General features: G+C 57.4%; 1 protein-coding gene across 4 annotated transcripts in view; it reads right to left on the bottom strand.

Moving 5' to 3' along the window:
* The window catches only part of GRID1 (glutamate ionotropic receptor delta type subunit 1), a 661,002-nt gene that overhangs the window by 423,330 nt on the left and 212,192 nt on the right, over nucleotides 1-25,480 (bottom strand). For all 4 annotated transcript variants that reach the window (XM_080640032.1, XM_080640034.1, XM_080640033.1 and 1 more), the window contains one exon: nucleotides 789-994. In XM_080640032.1, coding sequence (XP_080496158.1) covers nucleotides 789-994 — 206 coding nt within the window. The remainder of the gene's footprint in view (nucleotides 1-788; nucleotides 995-25,480) is intronic.

The following is a 25,480-nucleotide window of genomic DNA, read 5'->3' as shown; positions in this document are numbered from 1 at the left end:
GTAGATTTCTACCCTTCATTCATTTCCCTTTCCATCAGAGGCCAAGGCCGCGAGTTAGAGGGGAAGTGCAGGGAGCATTCAGCCGCCACCACCCCACAGTTGGCTCTGCTCCCGGGCACATGGCATCCCAGCATGTCCCCTGCCCCCTGAACCCAACCCAGGCCAGAGAGAAGACCACACGCCAGCTGTCATCTCTGCCATTAGACCACCAGGACTGGTACCAATCACCAGCTCCCAGAGCATGTCTAGTTGTCTGTCCTAAAATGAATGGCTTTTTGTTAAATATGTGAGCCCTGTCTTCATGAAAAGGTCCTAACCCCTAATGCAGGTGTTTAAAAAAAGTCACCAAAAACAAAGCACAGATATACCACGTATCACTTGGTGATAGGCAACCACACCTCCTGCAGGTGCTCACACCCCAGGCAGAGCCGCCGCCCCTGCAGAGAGCTTGACATTGACTCTACCCCAGAGCTTACACTGCCAACCAGAGAGGAACATTAGGAAAGCAATAAAGCCAGCCTGAGTGCTGCCTCAGAAACCTCTGCCAGTGACTTGTAAACAGTCTTCCCACTCGCTGCCCAGCCTCCCAGCATCTGGGCAAGTCTTGGGCCACCTGTTGGGGACCAGGCAGGAGCCACATTGTGCCCGGTCTCCCCACCCTGCCATGTGCTGTCACCCCAGCACCCGGGGATTCCCACGTGCTTCCGCCACGCACGACAAGCAGACGATGCCTGCAGCCCATGTGAGCCACGTGGGCAGCCACTCCTGTGGCCACAGGCCCCACCTACCTCGTTGATGAAGGAGTGGGCCCCCTGCGGGCTGAGCAGCAGGATGGCGCGGCGCAGCGTGTCCCGGTAGCGATTCAGCTCCTCCGTCTTCATGGTGGTGAAGAGGCTGGTGAACACGTGGCTGATGTTCTTGTCCACCTTTTGTAAAGAGACATCAAGGCCCAGCCGAGAGGCCTGGTCCAGGAAGCTTTGTAGACCACGGATATCTGGGCAGTGGGAGAAGAGGGGAGAGCCACCTGTAAGTGGAAATGGACAGTGGAAGGTCTAGCTCCAGCGTCCCCCCCACCCCGGAGGCAGCCAGAAGTGAGGGCTCAGTCTACCTCCCTGCCCACCGAATAAAAGCTGGAGGGCACGGATTTAGTCCCAGCCCCTCATCAGTACAGCCCAGGGACCTGCACCACGGAGGCCGGGTGCCCTCTGGCAGGTCCTGTGGCAGAAAGAGTCCTTCTCGACAAGCTTCCTCTCCCTCCCTACTGCTTCCACCCAATGGTAGTCCTGGCCTCCCGGCGACAGGTGCTGTGGGCCCGGCCCTGCCTGGCTCCCTCCACCTCCCTCCTCTCCCCATGCTGAGGCTGCTGGGCCATGATGGAGGCCACTGGCTGCCCTGACTGAAGGCCTGGGTCCCTACCCTAGCCTGTGACTGAACAATCACACCCCAGCCCTGAGCTCAGACCCTGTCTTGCTCCCATGACCTGACTTTGCTGAACATTCCTCCACTGTCTCTCCAGCCAGCTGACCCTTCTCCCAAGTCCACAGGGTGAGCAGCCAGCCCAAGGTGTCGGCTTCGGCGCAGCCCCTGGGAGAGGCTGCTCTTGCCCTGTAGCTCCAGGTGGGCGGGTGGGAGCCCAGGGCGGAGGGAAGCAGGAGAAGCCTCCTCTGGTCAGGGCCAGAGCCCTCCTGGAGCCCATTTTTCTCTCAGAAGCAGCCCCACCTGGGCCAGCTGGCTTCCCCAAGGAGCTGCCCCAAATGGCGCCCACCAAGGCAGGCAGGGCACAGCGGGACCTGGTCCCGATGGCGCCATTTCAGCCTGGGGCCCAGCTGTGTCTGAAGGCTGTCTCTTCAAGACTTTTCAGCTGCATGAGCTAAAGCAAGCTCAGCTGGATTTCTGTTACTTGCAACCCAAAGTTTCAACCCATAAGCCACTTAAGCCTGGGATTTCCTTCATCTGGCCCATATCTGCATTCCATCTCCCAGAGGGAGACCCACACATGAGCCTTGCCCTCTAAAGGACCCTCGGCCTGCCCAGTCTCACCAGCGGCACCCGCCTGGCGTGAGAACTGCTCATGGGCTGCCAGGGGCACATGCCAACCCAGGAGTTAAACTTAAAGCAAACAGTTCAAATTCAACCTGATTTTTACCCCAACCAGTTTCTCTTCCAAACATTCCCTGCATGCTCATTCCACCAACTTCCAGAGCTCCACCAGCGCCAGGCACTGTAGGGCACTGTAGGGTGCAGGCCCTGGACTGCCCCTCTCACCAGGCACTGTAGGGCACTGTAGGGAGCTGGCCCTGGGCTCCCCTCTCACCAGGCACTGTAGGGCCATGTAGGGTGCGGGCCCTGGGCTGCCCCTCTCACCAGGCACTACAGAGCCATGTAGGGTGCGGGCCCTGGGCTCCCCTCTCACCAGGCACTGTAGGGCACTGAAGGGTGCAGGCCCTAAGCTCCCCTATCACCAGGCACTGTAGGGCACTGTAGGGTGCAGGCCCTAGGCTCCCCTCTCACCAGGCACTGTAGGGCACTGTAGGGAGCTGGCCCTGGGCTCCCCTCTCACCAGGCACTGTAGGGCACTGTAGGGTACGGGCCCTGGGATGCCCCTCTCACCAGGCACTGTAGGACACTGTAGGGTACGGGCCCTGGGATGCCCCTCTCACCAGGCACTGTAGGACACTGTAGGGTACGGGCCCTGGGATGCGCCTCTCACCAGGCACTGTAGGGCACTGTAGGGTGCGGGCCCTGGGATGCCCCTCTCACCAGACACTGTAGGGCACTGTAGGGTACGGGCCCTGGGCTCCCCTCTCACCAGGCACTGTAGGGTGTGGGCTCTGGGATGCCCCTCTCACCAGACACTGTAGGGCACTGTAGGGTGCGGGCCCTGGGATGCCCCTCTCACCAGACACTGTAGGACACTGTAGGGTACTGGCCCTGGGATGCCCCTCTCACCAGACACTGTAGGGCACTGTAGGGTGCGGGCCCTAGGCTCCCCTCTCACCAGGCACTGTAGGGCACTGTAGGGTGCAGGCCCTGGGATGCCCCTCTCACCAGACACTGTAGGGCACTGTAGGGTGCAGGCCCTGGGATGCCCCTCTCACCAGACACTGTAGGACACTGTAGGGTACGGGCCCTGGGATGCCCCTCTCACCAGACACTGTAGGGCACTGTAGGGTGCGGGCCCTAGGCTCCCCTCTCACCAGACACTGTAGGGCACTGTAGGGTGCAGGCCCTGGGATGCCCCTCTCACCAGGCACTGTAGGGCACTGAAGGGTGCAGGCCCTAGGCTCCCCTCTCACCAGGCACTGTAGGGCACTGTAGGGTGCAGGCCCTGGGATGCCCCTCTCACCAGGCACTGTAGGACACTGTAGGGTACGGGCCCTGGGATGCCCCTCTCACCAGGCACTGTAGGGCACTGTAGGGTGCGGGCCCTAGGCTCCCCTCTCACCAGGCACTGTAGGGCACTGTAGGGTATGGGCCCTAGGCTCCCCTCTCACCAGGCACTGTAGGGCATTGTAGGGTGCAGGCCCTGGGATGCCCCTCTCACCAGACACTGTAGGGCACTGTACGGTGCGGGCCCTGGTTCTCACCAGGCACTGTAGGGCACTGGGCTGCCCCTCTCACCAGCCAGACATGGGAGAGCAGTCTGGAGAGGCACACACAGGCATGGAGTGGGCAGTACCCTGCAGTGCTGACTTGGGTGCTTAGGGTGCTGGGCCCTGGGTAGTGTGCAGGCCCCACGCCCTCCCAGGGAGGCCCTGAGAACAGATCTGAGCGCCTACATGGACTCCACACTTAGAACCGGGTCCTTCTGTGAACTGGGGCAAATCACCTACCCACTTGTGCCTCGCTCTGCTCATCTGTAAACTGGAGGCAGCGACCTGCTACCATTCCATAGGACTGGCAACCACACTCTGGAAGATGCCACCTGCTTGTGCTTAGGGGTTGCACCTGCAAGGCCCAGAGAGCCAACCCCCTGTGACCCGTGGGGAAGGCACAGCAGCGCCCGAGCAAGAGTCCGCCTAGAAACGGCAAACGCATGACTGGTCGTCAAGCCAGGGGCACCTGGTTCCACTGTGCCATGATCTCAACCAGCTTCCTCCATAGGCCCCTGGGCACAGATGTGCCCAACACTGCTCGCCTGGCAACACCCAGGGACCTCAATGCTGCTCTGCCCACTGACTCAGACAGAAAGGAGGAGCCTGGTGGCAGGGTCGGCCCTCTGCCCTGAAGCCAAGGGAAGAAGGCGCCCGAGGAAGACCGCACCGTGCCTGGCGCCTGCCCCAGGCCAGCGCTCCCGACACAGGCCAAGCTGCCAACCCCCTGGCTCCCGGAGAGGCTGGGAGTCCCACCACAGGGCCTGGCAGGACAGCTGCAGAAGGGGCTCCGGGAGCAGGAGCCCCCAGAGAGGGGCCCAGCAAGACAAGCTCAGGGCTGGTGTCAGCTCTGCGCCTCCCGCTCCTGAGCACAGCACGGCTCACGCCTGATTATAAGCGAGAGCACCTCAGCATGACACACGTGCACACTCGCCCCAGCTCCCAGGCCAGCACGCAGCAGCTCTGCACAGTGCCGTGGTGGCTGCGCCCTCGGTCTCACATGGGCCATTGACATGCAAACTTAGGTTCATTGAAAGTCAGTAACATCCCACACTTCCTCAGCCACATGAGCCACATTTCAAGTTCTGAAGAGCACATCTGGCTGGTGGCTGCCACACAGGACAGCACTGGTATGACCCTCAGATAAAGTTCTAGCGCACGGCTCTGCTTGAGAAACCATCTCCTCTCGGCCTGGTGTCCATGATGTTTCTAAATAGGCGATCAGCTGCACTCGGGCCCCTGGCAGCGGCCCCCCATTCCCATGTCTCCGCCCTGTCACTAGGAAGACCCTGCCCGCTCCCGGTGTGGGTTTTGCCAGAGGACCTGCTTTGGCGCCTGGGACACTTCTCACTGGCATAAGCACAGGTGTGAATACATGTCTACGCCCCTGCTCTGGACCCTGCCACTGCCGCGCGAGCAGCTGGCTGCCTGCGATGGTGGGCGCACATCGGGAAGGAGCAGGTTGGCCCACAGCCACCAGCCCAGTTCAGAAGCACAAGGACGTCCAGAGCAGAACGGGCAGGGACCTCTGCTCATCAGCCACCTCGGTGGGGGGATTTCTTCCTGAGCAATAACTGGCGGACAGGCCGAAGGCGCCGATGCACTATGGGTTTCCCATGCCCTGCCCACGGGGCTCAGGAGCCAGCCCAAGGCCAGGCCCCTGGTGCTTCTTTGCCTGGACACCAGCGGTCCGCATGCCATGGCCTGAGCTCTGACCAGTCTGAACGCAGTGGGCAGGCGGTGACAGCCACCGGGACAGGCCCTCACTCCTTCCAGGGCCTGCCAAGCCACTGCCAGTCTTGACAGTCCGCTCAGCCTCTGCAGCCCTTCCTCGCTGCGCTTGGGGCCAGCTGGGGTCAGAAGAGCAGTCAGGCCCCTGCCATTCCCCATCCTGGGGCCCAGAAACTGTCTCCAACAAAACCCCCTACTCCTTACAAGAGACCCTGTTTGCAATGCTCCCTATCCCCCCCCGAGAAAACCAGGTGTCTCGGAAGGGAGGCTTCCCCATGAAGGTCCTTAGGGACACGCTGGGGCTGCTCCTGTGGGCAGCAGGGCGGCACCTCAGTAGCTCCCGTGGCCCCACGCGTTCTGGACGTTGGCCCAAGCTGTCTTCTGTGCAGACTGGCTGCCCGGTCCATGCAGTGCAGCCCCACCAGACCCACGTGCACTGGGGAGGAAGCTGCTGGGACCACGCCAGCCTCACGGCCGCCCATTTCAGAGAGGGCAGGGCCATGAAAGGGCATCGGCCGCCCAGAACAGGCGAGGCATCCTGCTCCCGGAGAGGCAGCAGCTCCTGGAACACGGGCAAGTCCTTTCCCAGAGGAATCTGATGAGACAACCCTGGGGCAGGCCTGTCTCCCTGGCCCACCCTCTGGGCTCTCCCCAGACCCTGTCAGCAGCCATCTTTGCTGTACCCGACCTGATGGCCATGCTGGAAGGCGCGCTTGCTCCTTTGCATCGCTGTACACCCTGGGAGCTCTCTCCGTGCGGCCTCTCCTCGGGGCTGGGACACAGTGTGACCGACCCGCAATGTCCCTGCCTCATGGTGCTCACATCTCAGGCTGGGGAAGAGACGGAACAAGTGAACACGTGCTCAGTAGATCATTCCCAAGGGCGCTCAGAGCTTGGAGGAAAATGTGGGGGAGGAGGGCACTACTGTGAGGGGATCAGGCGGGAGGGCCACACTGGAAACCTCTGGCATCTGTGACACCAACTGGAGCTGCCGCGGGAGGCAGGGAGGAGGCCGGGAGAGATGGCACCGGGGAGCACCCACCGCAGTGGAGGAGAGGACACAGGCCCCAAGCACCGAGCCCTGGGCTTCCTCTGCCCTGCCCCAGCTCCCTCCCCAGGCCAGCTTCCCAACGCTGGGTCTGTGTATGCTGGCGGGGGGGGGCGGGGGTGTCCTTCTCTCTCTGTCCTTCATGGGCCTCCAGAGTACCCAGCCTGTGTCCCATCCTTGCAGCCCTCCCCCTGCACAGCTGGTCACACTCCCAGCCCAGCCCAGGCCTCCCTCTGACAGCTCAGAGAGAGCAGCGGACGCCTAGGCTGGCCAAGGCTCTCACCTTCTCCTCCTAGACTTCCCTGAGCACCTGCCTCTCCATGATGCTTCCCCAGGTTGAGATTCGAGCACTGCTGTCCTTCCCACTCTCGCCAGCAGCCTCCTGCAGGCCTCCCATGGTGCGCACCCTCCAATGGTTCCCAGGTTCATATCTGCTCATGCAGAGCCTCCTCTAACACACCCATGAAAAACACACATTCATTTCAAAGTTTACAAGAAACTAATATCCTCAAAAGCATCAATCACAAACAAATAAAAGCCTTCTAGAGACTTCCTTATTATACACAAATAGCCCTACATCTCAGCCTGGGATGGGAGAGGATCTGATCCCAACATCTTTTTCTGCCACCACCTACTGCCTCCCCCACCCCCAGAAGCCATGCACCAGAACTGCAGAAAAGATACTCTGTGCCCTTCCCTGGACAGCCCCCATGCACACGTACGTGCACACAAACACACACCACACACCACAGACACTACCATATGTACATACACACACTACCATATGTACACACTCACTACCAAATGTACACACACACTACCATACACACACTACCATGTGTACACACACATTACCATATGTACATACACACACACACTATTAATGTACACACACTACCATACACACACACTACCATATGTATACACACTACCAAATGTATACACACACACTACCATATGTACATACACATACTATCATGTACACGCACACACTACCAAATGTACATACGCACGCACACTATCAATGTACACACAAACACACTACCATACACACACACTACCATATGTATACACACTACCAAATGTACACACACACACTACCATATGTACACACACACCACCAAATGTACATACGCACACACACTATTAATGTACACACACACACTACCATATGTACATACACACACAATACCAAATGTACACACACACTACTATACACACATACACACATTACCATATGTACATTCACACACATTACCATATGTACTACCATATGTCTATTCACACACATACACTACAACACACACACACTCTCCACCTGGATGCTTCCAACTTGAAATTTTCAGGACCCTCCTTCTCCCTCAAGAACCAGGTGAAATCATGCCTGTTCTCAGAGAGCATCTCAGATCCGGAGCCAGCGTTCACGCCTCCCTGCAGGTCACCCCGCGGGACCTGGGCAGCAACTCGGTCCCTCTCACCTCGCCATCCAGCCCAGGCTCAGGGCACAGCAGAGTCAGAGACAGGAGAAGTTTGTCGAATCAAATGAAGCAAAGTAAGAACCAGCCGACACGAGCACGACTTCAGCACCTACACGGTAGCCCTGGATCTGACAGAGTCCGAGCCACATGTGAGGAGCTGAAACTGGGCACACACTAGGTTTTTTCAGTAGGATTACACCTGTGGCTTTTCTATGACTCCTCTGGAAAATACCAGGAAGTCGCTGGGTATTTTACACACCTTTTTTCTGAAAACCGAAACCATTTCCAACTGCTTCCTCTGCTACTTTAAATTTCCAATAAAGGTCCACCAACTGAGAGGCTTATGAAGAAGGTGCTCATCTGTAACGCATGTATGTATGCATGCAGGCGGCCACCTCCCACCCAGACAGAGTTCAGTTACAGGTATTTGGGGGTTGTTGTCAAATTTTCTAAAATCTGAGACACAACTTGATTCTATGGACTTTTTTGAACCTTCCTACCTATCCCTCAAATACATGCTTTGAATTTCCTCCCAGAGGCTTGGCAATATTCAGCGGCTGTCAGCCCCACCAGCTCATTCCCAGTCTCCAGCTCATTCCCAGGCCCCTGCCAGGCTCCTCCTTCCTCAGTGCCCGCCCCCGTCCACCAAGGCAGGGCAGCTACAGAGAGGGGTGCGCTGGAGACTGCGTCCAAAGAGAGATTGCAAAGACCCACTGCTGGTTCCAATCAAAAGCAAGTGTCCCTGGGCCCAGGCAGCAGCTGGCTCCAGGTGACCAGAGGCCTCAGTGCTGGCCCCCTCCCTCGGGGCAGTGCCACTGCTCTTTGCCTTCTTGCTGAGCATCTCATCTGGGTGGGAGGCCTCCCCTCTCCTGGTCACAATTCAGCTGCCCCGACACCAGCCATGGCAGACCCGGCCCTGGGAGTCCTCCAGAGTGGCACCCGACCTCCCACCCCACCCCCCTCCCCGCTGTCCTCCATAAAGTCCTGCCTCCTGTGTTAAGTGTGTCTTTTATTTCCATGTCCCCATGGTTTGCTCTCTGGGCCCTGCTGGCCCTGAGGGGCTGCCCTACAGGTTAGCCAGCTCCCAGTCGTAACAGTGCACCCAGAGCACCCTTTCATATGCAAATCAGCCACACAGAGCCCCTGGGCCCTATCCACCTACTGAGTCACCCCAGAGCCAGGTACCAGGCAAGTTAGGACCCCTGTGCCCCGAGCCCCCTGGAGTTATCCCAACGAGCCTACCTACCTGCCTCACCCAGTCCTTCCTGCAGGAACCACAAGGACTCTTTCTGGCCCACAGTTCCCATTCTCCCTCCCTCCCCGGACCAACCCTGGTCCTCCCCTGGTGGTCCCCACCATCTGGTGCGCCCCCTCCTCCTGGGAACAGTGGGTGACAAACTACCTTTCCAGTGGCAGTTGTCTCCTGATCTGCCAGCCTCCACACCTGAGCAGGGTGTCACCCTCTCCCCTGGTGAGCTGGGTGAGCTCAGGGAGGAGCACACAGCAGCCCATGGGCCACACTCCCCCAGGACACAGAATAGGCACAGAATAAGACTGAGTTGGAACCCCCCCTTCACTAGCAGGTGACTTGGATGGCCCCCTCTCTAAGCCATTCCTCCCTCTGCAGAACAGAGCTAGCCCCCCCTTCCTCATTGGGGCGCTCGATCCTTCAGAAGGGACAGCACAGGCAATGTTCAGTGGCTGTCAGCCCCCACCAGCCCTCTCGACAGCCCTGGGAACATCCCCAAAAGGGCCCCACAGGAACAAGGCAGCTCGCTTGTTCTAGGCTCATCAAGAAGGGAGGTGCCAACCTGACAAGCAGATGCCGGCTCTCCCTTCTGTGACAACAGAAATTCCAAAAGTGTAAAGTGGCTGAAGAGGCAGGTCTGCCGTGAAAACCCTCTGAGAAAGAAAACAAATTTCTGCCCACGACCGGGGCCCACGCAGGTTCCAGCAGGTTCCAGGTCCGGCCAGCACACCAGCCAAGGGCAGGCTCCGGAGAAGAGAATGGGCCGTCCGCAATCGCATTTGTTCTCAGGGTGTGCACACATGTGTCATTTCAAACATAGGGTCCATGGGGGAGCCTGAGGCCCTGGCGACAGAGGGCATCAGCTGATCACACTGCTCATTTCTCCCCAAGTTCAGTTCCTTTCCACTTAAAAAACAAACACTTTAAATAATCAGGCTGTAAGATCTAGATTAAAAACAATTTAAATGTCTATTCTGGCACTCTGGAAAAAACATACCACACTGCATTAGGTGCTTTGAATTAAGTAAATTACACCAAGTAACTAATTTACATAATGATCAAAATTTGCATTTTACACATTATGATGAAAATGGGTTCATAAGATAATTCTTCGTCAGCTTCTGTTCCAAGTTGGGCTCCAGTATTTGGATAAATTCTGCATGCTGACCTGCTACTGCCTCTTGTTGCAAATCCCTGGCTCCATCCTATTTTTTAATCTGGCAGTTCCCTTATTCCCACGGCAATACACAGTCCCTTGGATAATTCCCTTCATCGACTGAGATCCTTTCTTAAAGAAACTGTAATATGCCAAAGATTCTCAGAATTTTCACAAATGAAGTTTGATGCTGCTGTCACCTTTCACTCCCGAGCGTTTTGATACTGATTCTGGCAGTTCTTCTGCCAAGATTGTAGGGTTGGTTTGCACAGTCCTGCAGCTCTTGTGCCATCTTTTCAGGATGCGAACTCAGAATGGCCTTTCTCCACAGGCTTCTTTCCTGGTCCAACAGGGAGCAAGCCCCGCTGGACTGGCCTGCAGGGGACTGGCCTCCAGCCCAGACAGGTCGCTCATGCCTCGGGTTCTGGGCCCGGGAAGCAGACCCACAGCCAGAACTCCCTTCACGCTACTGGGTCCTTAGACGCCTCATTTTTTTCTGCTTCTCCACAGCCTGTGAGGAAGGAGTAACCATCCAGTTTCACAGATAGGAAAACTGAAGCCAGCGAGGCTGAGTCTCTCCAGTAACACCACACAGCAAGCAGGAGGAATGGTCACAGTCGTGCTTTAAGAAAGTTCAGGATAGCCCTGGCCCATGTGGCTCCGTTGATTAGAATGTTGTCCAGTGCGGAACGTCACAGGTTCAATTCCAGGTCAGGGCACACACCGAGGTTTCCGGTTCAATCCCTGGTCAGGGTGCCTGTGAGGCAACAGACCCATCACATCAATGTTTCTCTGTGTGTGGATGTGTGTGTGGGTCCCCTTCCTCCCTCTCTAAAATAAATTTTTAAAGTTGTTTTTAAAACAGCAAAGTTCAGCATATTTTCCTGGACTTCTAATTTAAGTAAGATTCCAAAGCAAATCTGGAAGTGATTTCCCCGTGTCTGCCCAAAACAGCCATGCTTGAATTTGTAAGGGGGCTCCCAAGCCGATGACTTTGCCTTTTGCTAAAGTCACAGACAAATGAGCTCCCTCCGTGGCCGGGCAGGACTGATGTCACACGTGGTCAGGTGGACAGAATCGTCCCAACAGCACTTGCTTATAGAGTCTGGCTTTGTGCATGCACTACGCTAACCTTCTGCATATATTGCCTCATTTCATCCCCAGGACACCCTGATGTATGGCTTGGAGGCATCCAGCCAGTTAGAGGTAGATCTGGGGCCCGAATTCTGATGCTGAGCCAGAGCTCTTTACCCACATCTGTGGATCAGCCGGAGGCGCCGGGAGGCCTGAGGAGAGGCAGGTCAGCCCCCGTCGTAGGGAATTGCACATTACACCCATTTCACAGGTGAGTGCTGGGCTCAGAGCTGAGCTGGGACTCAACCCCACACCCAGCTACAGCAGAGCCTCTGCGTTCTGTGCTGCCTCAGGTGGCTGCCAGGCTTCTTCCCACCGCAGCCGGAGCCGGGCCCTGTGCTGGTCCAGGGCCCAGTCTAGCTTTTAAGGACGACAACAAGATGAGAATGTGGTGCGTGCCTTTACCAGCTGCTAATTTGCAATCAATATGAATAACCGACATTACAAGTAGAATGCAGCGTCTTCATTAATTCCATAAACTACCCCTGAGGAGAAACCCACCTGCTGGAACCAGCAGCCTCCGCTGGGCTGGCTCCATGCCTGAGACCTGCCCAGAGCACACCCAGGCCACCTGCTGACCCCACTCCTTGCTCACCTCCTCGGGGACAGGACATGGCGTGGCTCCACGAATGCCTCACTCACTTAGCTTTCTCCAAGCACATGTCTGATGCCCACACTGGGCCACATCATGTGGATGGTTAGAAAGAGGAGCCCAATGCAGACAGACATGCAGGTGGCACTCGAGGCGTGCCAGGAGCGAGGAGCATGGGAAGGTGGGGCTGCCCTGCCGTGTCTCGGGGAGGAAAGGGCTCCAGGGCCCTCAGAGAGCTCAGCTCAGGAGGGACAAACTGGCCTTTTCCGCGTAGACAACAGGGAGGAGTAAGCCAAGCCACACAAACCTCAGGATCCAAGGCCCCGGGGATCTGGCCACTTGGCCCTGTGGGTAGGAACCCTCAGGGGCCTGAGGAAAACGGCCCTGGTGTCATTCCTGAGACTGGCCAGAAAGCATCAGGACAGAAGGAAGGCACCAGGGTGGCCTGTGGCCCCAGCCACGCCCACCTCACCCCGCCTGCCACTCCGAGTCCAGTGGAGGCAGAAGAAGGACCGAGGGGCAGCGAGTCAGTCCGTGCTCTGGGAGGCGGCCAGGAGCCCCTGTGCGCGCCTGAGTGCCCCCCGTGGCCAGAGCCAGGCGACCTGACATAGCGCCACCACACCTCCCCTGCTCCACCCTCTGGTCCTCGCCAGCCCTGGCAGCAGCCTCTGTCTGCACAGCCCTCCGCTGACCTCATGACAGATGGTCTTTTACTTACGTATTTAATTTACATAATTACTCAGCTTTAATTTGTTTCCTCTGGAACCTGCCTTTGAAAAGGCAATGCCAGCCAGATCCAGGAGTGAAGTATGGCCAGGGCCCAGGATGCCACCGCCCCTCCCAGGGCATCCGAATGTCACCTCTGCAGAAGAACCCAGCCCTGGCCGAGCCTGGGCACCATGCACAGGGCCTCATGCCAACCTGTGCCAGATGGGTACCAGGTGGGGTGGATGGCCGCCCACGAAGACCTCACAGGAGAGGAGAGAGACGTGAACACTGTCCTGGGAACAACTGTCTGTGCCAGCCCCTGAGGCAAGTGGGCAGTGCCCACAAAAGAAGTCCTCTAAGCTGGCATCAGGTGGAGCTGAGGTCAGGGGCAGTCAGGGCTGGCTGGGGGCATTGCCAGGGCCTCTGAAGCAGCAGGGAGTAGGGGTCCCGGGGATGTGGCGCAGATGAGGCTGGAGTCCAAGGCAGGGCAGACCACAGAGGACAGTGCAGACACACCCTGGACTGGAAGAAAGGGTTTCCTTTCCAAAGAGACCCTTGGCAATTCTGTAAGAGGGATGTGACCTGGAGGGCAAAGGTCTGGAGGCAACCAGAAGCCAAGGCCAGGGCCAGGGCCGGACCCAGTGGAGCGAACGTAGGCAGGAGATGGGGCAGAGAGGAGGGCCTTTGGCTGTGGGCATGAAAGCGAGGAAGGAGCATGGGATGTCGGCGCCAGGGTCTGCCTGCCCGGGTTGGTGGGTGGGAAACCAAGGACAAAGGACAGAAACAGGAGGGGCGGGGGTGGGGACTCACCCTGGGCAGACAGCCACTCAGCCCCAGCCCACGCTGGTGTGCAGGATCGCCTCCCAGCCCTCACTTTGCCGGGCACACTCACACACACGTGCTCACACTCACACAGGGCACACTCATGCTCTCACACTTACATGCTTGCCCACATTCACACACTCATGTTCACTCACACCTTCAGGCACACACGTGCTCACACGTGCCAGGAGCGAGGGGCATGGGAAGGTGGGGCTGCCCTGCCATGTCTCGGGGAGGAAAGGGCTCCAGGGCCCTCAGAGAGCTCAGCTCAGGAGGGACAAACTGGCCTTTTCCGCGTAGACAACAGGGAGGAGTAAGCCAAGCCACACAAACCTCAGGATCCAAGGCCCCGGGGATCTGGCCACTTGGACACTTATACTTATAGTCACTTGCACACTTATACTCACACTCAGTCACACACATGCTCACATAGTTGTTCTAGAACCAGCTTGAACCACCTCATTAGTGCCTATTGTTAAATTTTCAGAAAATTTGTGAGCCAGTTATCAAACACAGCCACTATAAATTATATACACTTATAATCAAACAAATTACATTACAAACAAAATCGGTAAATACCCAAAGCTCATCACTTCTTAATTATTTTGCTTCATTTTACCATGACCTGTGCCCATGAGGCTTTTAATGCCTGTTATGTCTGAAATGCCACAGAGTGGTGTGTCGTCCCCGCCCTGCTCCATGCTCAGTGAACTCATGGCGCTCACACCAGCCATCTTGGGAGCATTTACACCCAGAATCAGCAAAACTGCAAATCGAGGTTTCCTGTTTTGTGGAGAGCCAGTTGTTAAGCATTTACTAGCGTGATGCTGATAACTACACCCACACTGCACACTCAGACACACCTGCACGCACACACACATTCACACACACAGTCCGCTCACTGTTACACTCACACCCACATTTCATCTGCCTGAACCATGTGCAGATGATCAGAACCACCCCAGGCCAGGAAGGAGAATGGAGGCTGCTTAGAGGCTGAGGGACTGGACATACGCTCCCCGGAGCCCCGCCCTTACCTGGGCCTGAGCTGACCCCCCCCCCCCCCAAGTGTGCATTCTGCCTTAGAAGCAGAGGTTTGCTGCTTCATTCTGGTCATTGAAAGCAAGACCGTGGCAAAGATCCGTCCCAGCCCAGACAGGCGCCCCAACCAGGCCGCCAGGCCATTCAGGGAGCAAACACGGTGGGGCAAGGGCCACGCCTGCTGAACGCCAACATTCCACCCACATCTATGTGACTCAAGCCAGGATCTGCAGCTCATAGGACTGCCGACCCATGCAGCACAGGCTCGTTAACACCCGCCAGAACCTTTTGGGCCAAATTACAAATGGGATTGGGGGGGCGGGGGCGGGGATGGTAAGGGGAGACAGGGTATTATCCTGAAGCATAATTTGAACTTCCCTTCCAAAGTACATCGTCCCAGCTGACCTGTCACATGCCCGCCCCTGCGAGGGCGGAGCTGTGGGGCCGCCCTTCACCAGCCACCAGAAGGCCCCAGAAATGCCGGGGCTGCTCTGGGACTTCGAGGAGGATGGGGACAATAATCAATGCCAGGGGGGCAACGGGACCCTGGCTGCCAGAGCCGACACCCCTGCTCCTCCTCCCAGGGCAGACGTCCCCCCTGCCGGGAGCTCGAGGCCAGAGGAGGAGGGGAGTAGCGCAGTAACGCGGCACCTTCTGTGCACTGCCCCCACGCTCACACTGCCCCCACGCTCACACGGGTCCCCTTCACAGCAAGCCGACTTACAGGTGAGCAAACTCACGGCACAGAGGCTGGCCAGGCAGCCCCAGCTGCGCCCACTGGGCTGCCCCCGGAAGAGCGAACGCATAGGACATGGAGCGCGGCCCACAGTCCACACCTGATCTGCAGCAGCCCTGACTCCTGGCTGACTCTGGGCTGGCCACAGCCTAGGGGCTCCCTCCCAGCAGCCACGGTGCGTCTGGCCAGAGGCCCAGGATCCTGAGTGTCTTACTCACCGAGGCACATCCTGAGCGCCAAGCACCGAGAGGTAGCTCGTCAAGGTGTGTGAGTTAACGAATACAAGCAGCTCTCTGTGCAGGGAGGCTCGGGTCCAGGCAGAACCTCCTGAATCGAGGCAGAGCCTGCACGGGGGCAGGGCCTCTCCAGGAGCGGTAACGTGGAGAATGTCCTGGCAGTGTGCCAACCACTGTGCCCAGCTGTGCGCTCTCCCCATCTCATCCGCTTGCTCCAGCAATGCCAGGGGCAGTTCTATAATTACTCCCATTTACAGATGGCAAAACTGAGACTCAAGAAAGGTAAGTGCTAGAGCCACAACCCCAAAGCCCCTGCCAGTAGTTAGCCTCTGCTTTATGGGGACATGTCTGCCACACAGAAGCCCCTCGATATTATTAGCCCCCTTCCCACCAAGAAAACGCAGAATCAACAAAGAAATCCACACTCTGCCGATTGCCCCCCTCCACTATGGACTGCACAGTCCACTGAGGACTGAGGACTGCCCCATGGTGGCTGGACTGGGATGCCCCAGCCACTCCATGCTCACCCGGCGGGGGCGGGGGCGGGGGAGGGGGCAGGGCGGGGGCAGGGGCAGCAGTGGGCCTGCCATTCTCCTGGCAATAGCCACGCAGCCTCCACCCGGGGTACCAAATGCACTCTCATAGCCCAGAGCTGCCTTTCCCACTAACTTCACAAGGGCAGCTGAAGATGCAAGTTCTAATTCTGTGCCAACGTTTCCATGGTGATCAGAGATCTTCAGTTTAGAAGGACATGAGTACCCAGAAAGCATTTGGAGTTCATCCTACCATTCTAGAGTAGCAATCAAACTTCATTAGGAATCAAATATCTGCAGCTCGTCTCAGCCCTGTCACCGGAGGAGAAGGCAGAGCCAGTGTCTGTCGGTTGGCCCGGGTCCAGGGCAGCTGGCGGGTCCAAGCGCTGGTGGAGCTCCCTCTCCTCCCTCCACCCGCCCTTCCTGGGACTCTGCATCAGGACAAGGAGGGACAGGCTGCAGTCCTGGGGCCTCCTGTGGGACAGGGGCCGTGCCAGAGGGAGGACACCACGGCTGTGCTGTGTGTCCCTCAAGGACAGTCACAGGCGGGGCGGAGAGAGGCCAAGGAACACCAAGGGAACAGGATGTGCGAGGTGTCCAAGGCGACCAGACTGCTGATGAATAGGGCCATCAGCTCTCTGTGCATGGGAAGCTCGGGTCCAGGAAGACCCTACTGAGTCGAGACAGCACACTGGACCTCGCCTCCTCCCGGAAGCAGGAGGTCAGGACCCAGAAGACCATGCACAGCTAGCCTACCCAGCCTTCACAGAGGCCGGTGAGGTCTCCGAGGCCGAACAGCAGGCACCAAGGGGCAGGCAGAAGGCTCTCAGGCCCTGCGTTACCGCCACACCCGCAGCCTCGAGCAGGGCTGCCGGGCCCCCACTGGGCAGGGACTTCGGAGGCAGCACCCCTTCTCCCCCAGGTCCTCACCAGCCCCTTCTCTCCTCTAGATGAGCTCCTTCAGTCCGGTGGCTTCAAATACCACCCACACCTGACCCCAGCCGCTACCCTGGACTCCGCCAGGGTTTCCATATCTGCCCGCTGGGATGCGGGCATTTTAAACTTAAAGCAGGCAAAACAGAAGTCTCCCTTCTCCATCCCTGTTCCAGTAAACAGCGTCACCCCATCCAGCTGCTCAGGCCAGAGCCTGCGAGTCTCCCTGGAGACCTCCCCTTCCCTCACTCTTCACTATGATCCACAACATACTTCAAACCCAGCCTCTCGTCCCCATGACCACTGCTGCCTTCCGAGGCCACCAGTCTCCTCCCACCGCCTGGCCTCCCAACCCCCACCGCTGCCCCTGCAGGTGGCCCACCACACAGCACAGACACTGGCTTTTCTATGGGTGAAGCAGTCAGGTCTCTGTCCTGCTTAAAAACTCACCAATGGCCTCCTAACATGCTTAGAATCAAACTCCAGCTCCTCCCCCAGGGCCTCAGAGGCACCTCCGCTTCTCCCTCCCCCTCCTCACCTCCAGCCTCGCAGCCATGCTCACTGCCACCTCGGGTTCACGTCTGCTGTCCCTCTTCCCAGTTTAATGGCACTGCCTCCTTCATGCCTCCCGTTATCAAATGTCACCCCTCAGAGGAAGCTTTCCGGAGCTGCCAGGGGGCCCCTCCCCTCACCTGTGACAGCCAGCCACACCCCTTCCCCTCTTCTTCCTAAGGCTTCTCACCTGCTGAACCAGGTCTTCTCTGACCATCCTCGTGCCCCTCTCCCACTGTCCCAGGGCCCAGGCTGCACCTGGCATGCAGTGGGCACTCACCAGGTCACCTGAGGGCTCAGGTGACACGAGAAGCAGCTGCTGCGCTGAGGAGAGCCCGCAGAACCAGACTGCTCTGGGTTTGAAGTCTAGCTCGCTCAGCGCCCCAGCCATGTGGCCTTGGGAAGTCATTTCAAACCTTCCTGAGCATCAATTTTCTCAGCCATAAGATGAGCATAATAATACCTCCTTGGAGGAGTAAATGCCTGGATGAAATGAGACAGCAGTGTAAGGTGCTCGGCACGAACTTAGCAGTCACTGTTATTAACAACAATAACAGCAGATATAAAAGCACCTGTGAGATTTGGGAAAGCGATGTGCGAGCCGGGAAGGGAGGAAAGGCGCGGGCACCGGTGCCCAGAGGCCACAGCACAAACCCGCAGAGCAGGCCCTCGGGTGCCGCTGGGCGCAGGAAGTGAGACACCGTAATGCTGAGTTAGCGGCAAAACTAAGAACTAGGTTAGGGTACAAGCAAATGCCATGAGAGCACGAGGGACGACCGCCTTTGCTGAAGACATGGAGGAAGGGAGGCGGCCGGCAGCAGCTTCACAGCCCCTGACCTGCCGCACATATCCCTCCACTCCTGGGAACGTCCCTGCAGCTCCAGGGGGCGCCCCCCAGTGCCCCTGCTCCCACACTCTGGGTCAGGAGAGGGCACAGGATCCATCCAGGTCGGGCCAACAAAGCCAGCCCCTGACTTCACACCAACCCCGGAGAGGAGTGGGTAAGCGGGTAAGCCCTCTAGTGACACAGTGTGCACCTGCAGCAGAGGGGGGGGGGTGGCGGGGAGAGTGGAGGCAGCCTTGGTTCTCACCAGGAGGAAGCAGAGCTGTGGAGAAACTCAGGGGAAGGAGGGAGGAGCTTGGGCCCCCTATCTGGGAACTAGCTTGTCTGACAGCTGCAGGGCAGACGCAGGCTGGCGCCCTGAGGCCAGGGCCGGGGCTGAGGCTGGGATTGGCACAGAGTTCCTTCCTGGGGGAGAGTGTTCTGACTGAATGGGCCACCGGATTACGGAGGGCAAATGCTTTTACATAAGGTCAACTGACCGCAGAGGGCAACTCCAGCTACAGACACCTTCAGAGCAACACCGAGATGGGCGTCTGGGCGACCAGCTGAGCACTGTGGCCCGGCCACGTGGGGGAGACGTTAGGATGTGGGTGAGGAGGCGGTAAGGGAGGTGAGTGCCACGTGTCCCCGGGCCACGCGGGCGGGCTGGTGCTAGCAGAGCAGATGCAGGGGAAGCAGCTGGGCTTCTCCTCGCAGGTAGCATTGGGGGGTGCAGGGCAGGAACTGAAGCAAGGGGGAGACTGAAACAGCAAGAGAGAAACGATCTGAGGGGCAAAGCCCCTGAACAGAGCAGGGGGTCCCCCATTTCCACCCGTCATGGCAGACCAAGCACAGCACCGCAGTGACCCCCAGCCGTGCTCACAGGCTGGCTGAGCTCCCCCAAAGGATGCTGTCCCCTGCAGCATGGACCAAAGAGCCTAAATCATGGCAGTTATCCCACGGAGCCCATCTAAAACAGGGAGCATCTTCCCATTTTCTACCCTGTCCTCTCATGACACCCCATTTATCCACTGAGATAAACACAATGCAGCCTCATAATCCTCCCTCTGCCACACCCCTGCACACACCTCAAGGCCCCCGGGACCTACAAAGAGTAATTCCCCCTCCTCATGAGTGCCCTGGCCTAGGACAGGCGTGGGAGTCAGACAGCCTTGGCCTCAGTCTTGGCTTGACCACCTAGTGACTGAGAAACAGCTAACCTCTCTGTGCCTCAGTTCCCCTACCAGCAAATCCATTAATTAAGATAAAAAGGGGGTTATATTTGCATTATGGGCTATTGTGAGAATTTAAGGAACAATGTCAGGTCTATGTGCAGATGCCCAGCAACTGGCAGCTATAATGACCATCATTGGAAATGCCCCACACCAGACTCCCCAGCTCTGGTCCCGGAAAGAGCAGTGGCGGGGACACCCCCACACACACCCTGCCTGCACTGGCTTTCCCAGCACCCCACTCCTGACCTGCCAAATTCTTCTGTCCTCTGGGACTCAGCTCCAGCGCCACCTAAAGGGCTCTGGACAGAAAGAAGCACCTGGGTGAAGTCAGGTTCGAGAAAGACGGAAACTATTGGGAAGGTGCACTGGAGAGCCATGGGCCAGGGGGCAGGGAGTCAGGCATGACTGGACCCACAGATGAGGAGCTTTGGTGGCAAATGCGAAGCAAAGCACGGGGCCATCTGGCTCCCAGTCAGGCTGTGAGCCAGGAGAGCAAAAAGGGTGGGCAATCCTGCACAGACACAGCCACGTGTGGCTGCTGAGCACGTGGGAGTGGTGAGGCCAATTGAGAGAGGCCAGGAGCTAGCAACCTGTTACTGGTCACTTCCCATGAGAAGTGCAAAACAGATGCTAAATTTCAAAGACAGCACAAAACAAAAAAATGCACAGTGCTTTATACATAATATTTTACATTGACTACATGCTGGAATGACAATAATGGACTAAATGCAAGGGGCTAAATGCAACATATTAAATAATTACCCCGCATCTTTTTACTTTTTAAAAATATTTTTATGATTCTTAAAGGGAGAAGAAGGAAGAGAGGGAAAGAGAGAAACATCAATGTGACAGCGAAACATGCATCTGCTGCTCCTGCACACACACCCCACCAGGGATTGAGCCTGCAACACCGGCCAGGACTATTTTTAAGTTTTAAATTATGCACATGACTCACGTTATGTTTCTGTTAGCATTGGCCCAGAGCCTGTCTGCCTCACAGAGCACTGCCTTGCTCTGCATGGCTGCTCAGCATACTTGAGAGACAGACAGGGTGGCACAGTGCTTATGCCAGCCAGAGCTCAATATCGGCTCCACCCCTTGACAATGCACACTGCCAAACTTGTCTCCTTGCCTTTGTTCTTCATTTATAAAATGGAGATAATAATAGTACAAAGGTCATAGGATTCTTATAATTAAATGAATTAACCCATGCAATGCAGATAGATCAGTCCCTAGCATGTGATAAGGGCTGGATTGGCTCTATCACCACCATTATGACCACCACTACCATCATCACCATCATCATCACCATCATCAGCATCAGCATCACCACCACTATCATCACCATCACCATCACCATCATCACCATCATCACCACCACCACCATCCTCACCATCACCACCACCATCATCATCACCACCACTATCATCACCATCATCATGACCACCATCACCACCACCATCCTCACCATCACCACCACCATCATCATCACCATTATCATCACCATCATCATCACCACCATCCCCACCACCATCACCACCATCATAATCACCACCATCACCACATCATTATAATCATCACCATCATCACCAACATCATTAGTAATGACCATCACTACCATCATAACCACCATCACTACCATCATCATCATCATCACCATCATGCGGGCCAAAACACAGTTCATCTCAAATTTCCATGACACCAATTCCTAAGCTGGGGGATGGGGTCAGGTTGGCTCTGGTCTCCATAAAGAAGGACACACACACACACACACACAAAGGACTACCATATATACACACGATGTCCAGTCTTGCTGATGTCCCTGGCTGAGGATGTCACCCTAGAAGTGTCCACTGTGAGTCTTCCTTCTTCCCACTAAGCATACCTTCACAAACCACATATTCCACCCTAAACACGTGGAATCCCCAGCTCAGTGTAGCTCACCTCCTCTGTTTCTCCTCCTAGCTCCCATGCCTCCTGCAGGCCAAACCTGGCGCTGCCATTCTCAAGTAACTCTTCAGGAACAATGATGTCCACAGTTTACAGAACCACATCAACAGGAAGGAACGTGGATGTGTACCTCTGGCGTTCAGAGGAAGGAAAGGAGGCATGGTCAACAAAGGCTCTGGAGGCTATGTGGCCAGGAGCCAGCAACCTGTTAGTGGTCTCCACTGCCCAGCCCAAGTACTGCCCACAGCTCTGCTCCACACACTCTGAGCAGAGAGGAGCCATCAGTAGCAACCCCAACATTACAAGCAGAAAAAAAAGGCATCTGCCCGCATGGAGGGCCTACTATGTGCCAGGAACCATGCTCTATCCCTTCTAGCCTCAAAACAATCCTTCTGGGTGTGAATGAGCACCCTCACTGTAAGATCAGGGGTCACACAGGGCAGTTCTGGGAAAGCAGGGAATGGAAACTAGTGGAACCCATCTCAAAAGCTGTTCTCTCAGAACTGGCAGAGGACCGTCCAGCACTCTGTGGAACCAGAGCATCCTACTGGCGGAGGCCGAAGCTCCATCACCTCTCGGCATCTGTGTGGCAGTTCCTCTTGGCTCTCGAGACCCAGCGAGTGCTTGTAGAGAAGTGTGTGCCCAGCTGCTCTCAGCAAGGCTGGGCATCTGTTCCAGCTCCCGCCTCTCACTGTCACTGAAGGGCAGACGGGCTGGCTACGTGAAAGCTGAGAAAGAGCCACAGCCACCCAAAGCCCCTCACCTGGCCACAAACCCTGCAGCCCAGAGAGCCTTCAGAGTAAGAGATGGCATGAGAAATAAGCTGACACCAGGCGTGGGAGGAGGAGAAACAAGTTCCAGCCATGCTCTGACCCCTGCGCTCCCCACGCGGCTCAGAAGCCAGTGGACTTTCATGTTGGGATTTCTGAAGCCTTGTCGGGCAGTGGCCTAAGCAGGAAGTCAGACCTAGAGGAGTGACTCGGTCCCAGAAGCTGAGCGGGAGACAGAGCTGCAGGTCAGAGCATTTGTGAGCTCTTGCTCTACCAGGCACTGGGACACGTAGTTGGCAGGTGATGCCACCGAGCACTTCCACCCCCATTGGAAACGCCCAGCCCAGTGCACAGTGAGAATACGGCCTGAGCACGGGCATGGAGCCGGGAAACAGTACCCACGCTGAGGCGGACCAGAGGGGCCCTGTGAGCCTGTGCGCTGGCGGGTCTCCAGGAGGGCTCTTCACAGAAGTCAGAATTCCCTTCCCAAGGTGCTGCAGGGCCGTCCACCGCATCACCCTTCTCCTCGGCCACGCACTCAGCAAGGAGGTGGGATGACATGCTGGCCAACTTGCCCAACAAGTCAGTGTGTACGCAGGTGGCAGTGGCCACGAGGAACCGGCTCACAGGGAGGCCGGGGGCAGGGACTGCCAGCAACATCTCTATTCCCTTGGAAACCAAGAGGAAAATCAAACAAAAACTGCATAGCTTCTTCCTGCTAAAACCAAATCAATAGAAAAGGCAGAAAACAACTGTATTATTTTCTACAAACTTTCAATTGTCACATTTTGTTCACAAGAGGAAAGGGCTAGCGGTCACACAGGAAGAGCTCGTGGTTGAAGCTGGGCCTGCTCTTGAGAGAACCAACAATGGGGCTGGGCCAGGGGGGTTGGAGGGTGTAATTAATACTTCTGACGAAAATTAAATGTTAAACGGGAGAAGGTCCCGGCATTGCCAATTTATCGCGATGAACTCTGGAGTCCTGGGCAGCAGGCCAGGAAAATGAAGAAGAGGGTGTGGCCATCGCGGGAACTGCCCCAGAGCAGAGCTTGGATAAGGGCAAAATCATGGCCACATTTACTCTGTCCCTGCTGGGGCCCAGGTCCCTCACTTTCCCAGACCCAGGGGAGGCACGGTGTGCCTGTGGCCTGCAACCGAGAGCGCTCAGCCAGCCCAGCGTAGCCCTTTGAGGCGGGTGAGGAAGGGGCGTGGCGGGCTGGGCTGTGGCCCAGCGTCCTCCTGGGAGTTCCTTCAAGACTGCCCAGCATGCTCAGTGATTCCCAGGAGAAGGCTTTCCCAAGGGCCCTGGAAGCGGCTGGTGAGCTCTGCTTGGCAGGGAGGAGCAGCCCATCCACCAGCCGGGATCCTCCCCCCCACCCCACCTTCTTGGCCCTCAGCCTGTGCTCCGTCCAGTCCAAGAGGCAGCCAGGGTCCAGCAGCGGGGGTACAAGTGTGGGCGGGCGTGGAGCCTCGGCCTCTGACCCTCTTCCAGGTCCCAGTGGACAGTAGCTGCCTCGAGTCTCAGCATTGGCTCAAAGCTGACGTGTCAAACAGTGTCCCTAAGACACAGGCTGCAAGGCACCGTCCTGGGGCCTGTGCTCAGGGAACGGCTGTCCCCTACAGCCCCCGGCTGGGCCTCGGCCTCAAAGGTGAGACCGGGTGGCCCCTGGGGCTCAGAGCTAAGTGCCCGCTGGCTCCCCTGCTCCCAGCCCTGCTGCTCAGAGTGGCTGCAGCCTGCCCCGTACCGACCCAGGATGGGAAAACGGGGCACTGGCCTGCTGAGGGCCACAAGCTGCTCTCCATTCCTCCTCCTCACTTTCCCAGACTCCTAGCCACCAGCCCTGCAATTCCACCACGCCCAGCACAAGCTACGCTCACTTACTCGCTCTCTCCGACTCTGCCAGCCACACCCCTCCCCACTCCAGGGAGCTAATAACCCTGGAGAAGCACTCACTGCCCTGCAAGGGGCAGGGTAGCCCGAGGGCCCCAGGCCACCCAGGGCTGACCGGACTCCCAAAGCTCCCGAAGGCCAGGTGCTCCGTGAGGGGTGGGGCAGGGGAGCGCAAGGACTCGCCCTCCATGTATAGGTTTGAGGCCTGTTCTCTCTGGGCTCCCCGACTGCCCTGGGCAAACGTGCAATGTCCTTGGGATTAGCAGGGAGGGATGGCTGCCTTCCTGAGACACACGTGGTATGGGCCCAGGACAGCCCAAGAGCTTCCTGCCTGCCCTGATCTGCCAGTCTCCCTACCTTGGGGCTGCAGCAGAACCTGAGCTCACGCTCAGGCAAGCGGGCGCTTCCCAACGCAGCGGGCAGCACTGCTGCATGTGCAGGGCCCGGTCCCAGGGCAAACCTCCAGCCAGGTGCTGCCCATGGACCCGGCGCTCCATCCCAGCTTTCTCCTATCATCAGGGCCTTCCTATAAAACAGCCCAACAGCAGCTAAGCCAGAGCCATTTCCTCCCATCGCCCAGACCAGCCGTGGGCAAACTACGGCCCGCGGGCCGGATCCGGCCCGTTAGGCTGTTCTATCCGGCCCGCGGAGCCGAAAGAGCGGAGGGTTCTCTTGCTCTCCCCTCCGCTCCTTTACTTTGAATTTATATTAGTTCACACAAACACTCCATCCATGCTTTTGTTCCGGCCCTCCGGTCCAGTTTAAGAACCCATTGTGGCCCTCGAGTCAAAAAGTTTGCCCACCCCTGGCCCAGACCATCTCCCTCCAGAACCCAGGGGGCCTCCCTTCTCCGTAGCCCCGGGAGCCCGGCCTTCGTGTGTCAGCAGAACAAACAGCCCCACCCAACCCTGGCCTGCCCATCAACACAGCCAGCTCCATGCCTTTATGCTTTTGGGGAAAAGATGCCCGCAAGACCCTCCTTATGCACAGGAAACCCTGTTTCTGAAGATGGGTTTGCAGAACTGGGGATGGGAATTGGGATATGGAGCCACTGTACACCTTACCCACAGAAAGCTCCTGAGACCAAAAAAGACTGCAGGTCTGTTCCTGTGATACAGCTCCTTTCTCTGGACTCCCAGCTACCTTTTGTGTCAAGTGGTATACAATATGCAGTTTGGTGGTCACCTGGCCCTTCCCACACCTGGAGGGCTCCTGAGGAGGGAAGGGGAGCCATGCCTGCTGAGTCCCAGCTACACAGTGGCCAGGCTG

The sequence above is a fragment of the Plecotus auritus genome (assembly GCF_963455305.1).
Source record: "Plecotus auritus genome assembly, chromosome: 9".
NCBI classification, from domain to species: domain Eukaryota; kingdom Metazoa; phylum Chordata; class Mammalia; order Chiroptera; family Vespertilionidae; genus Plecotus; species Plecotus auritus.
This window is presented reverse-complemented; position numbering and strand designations above follow the sequence as displayed.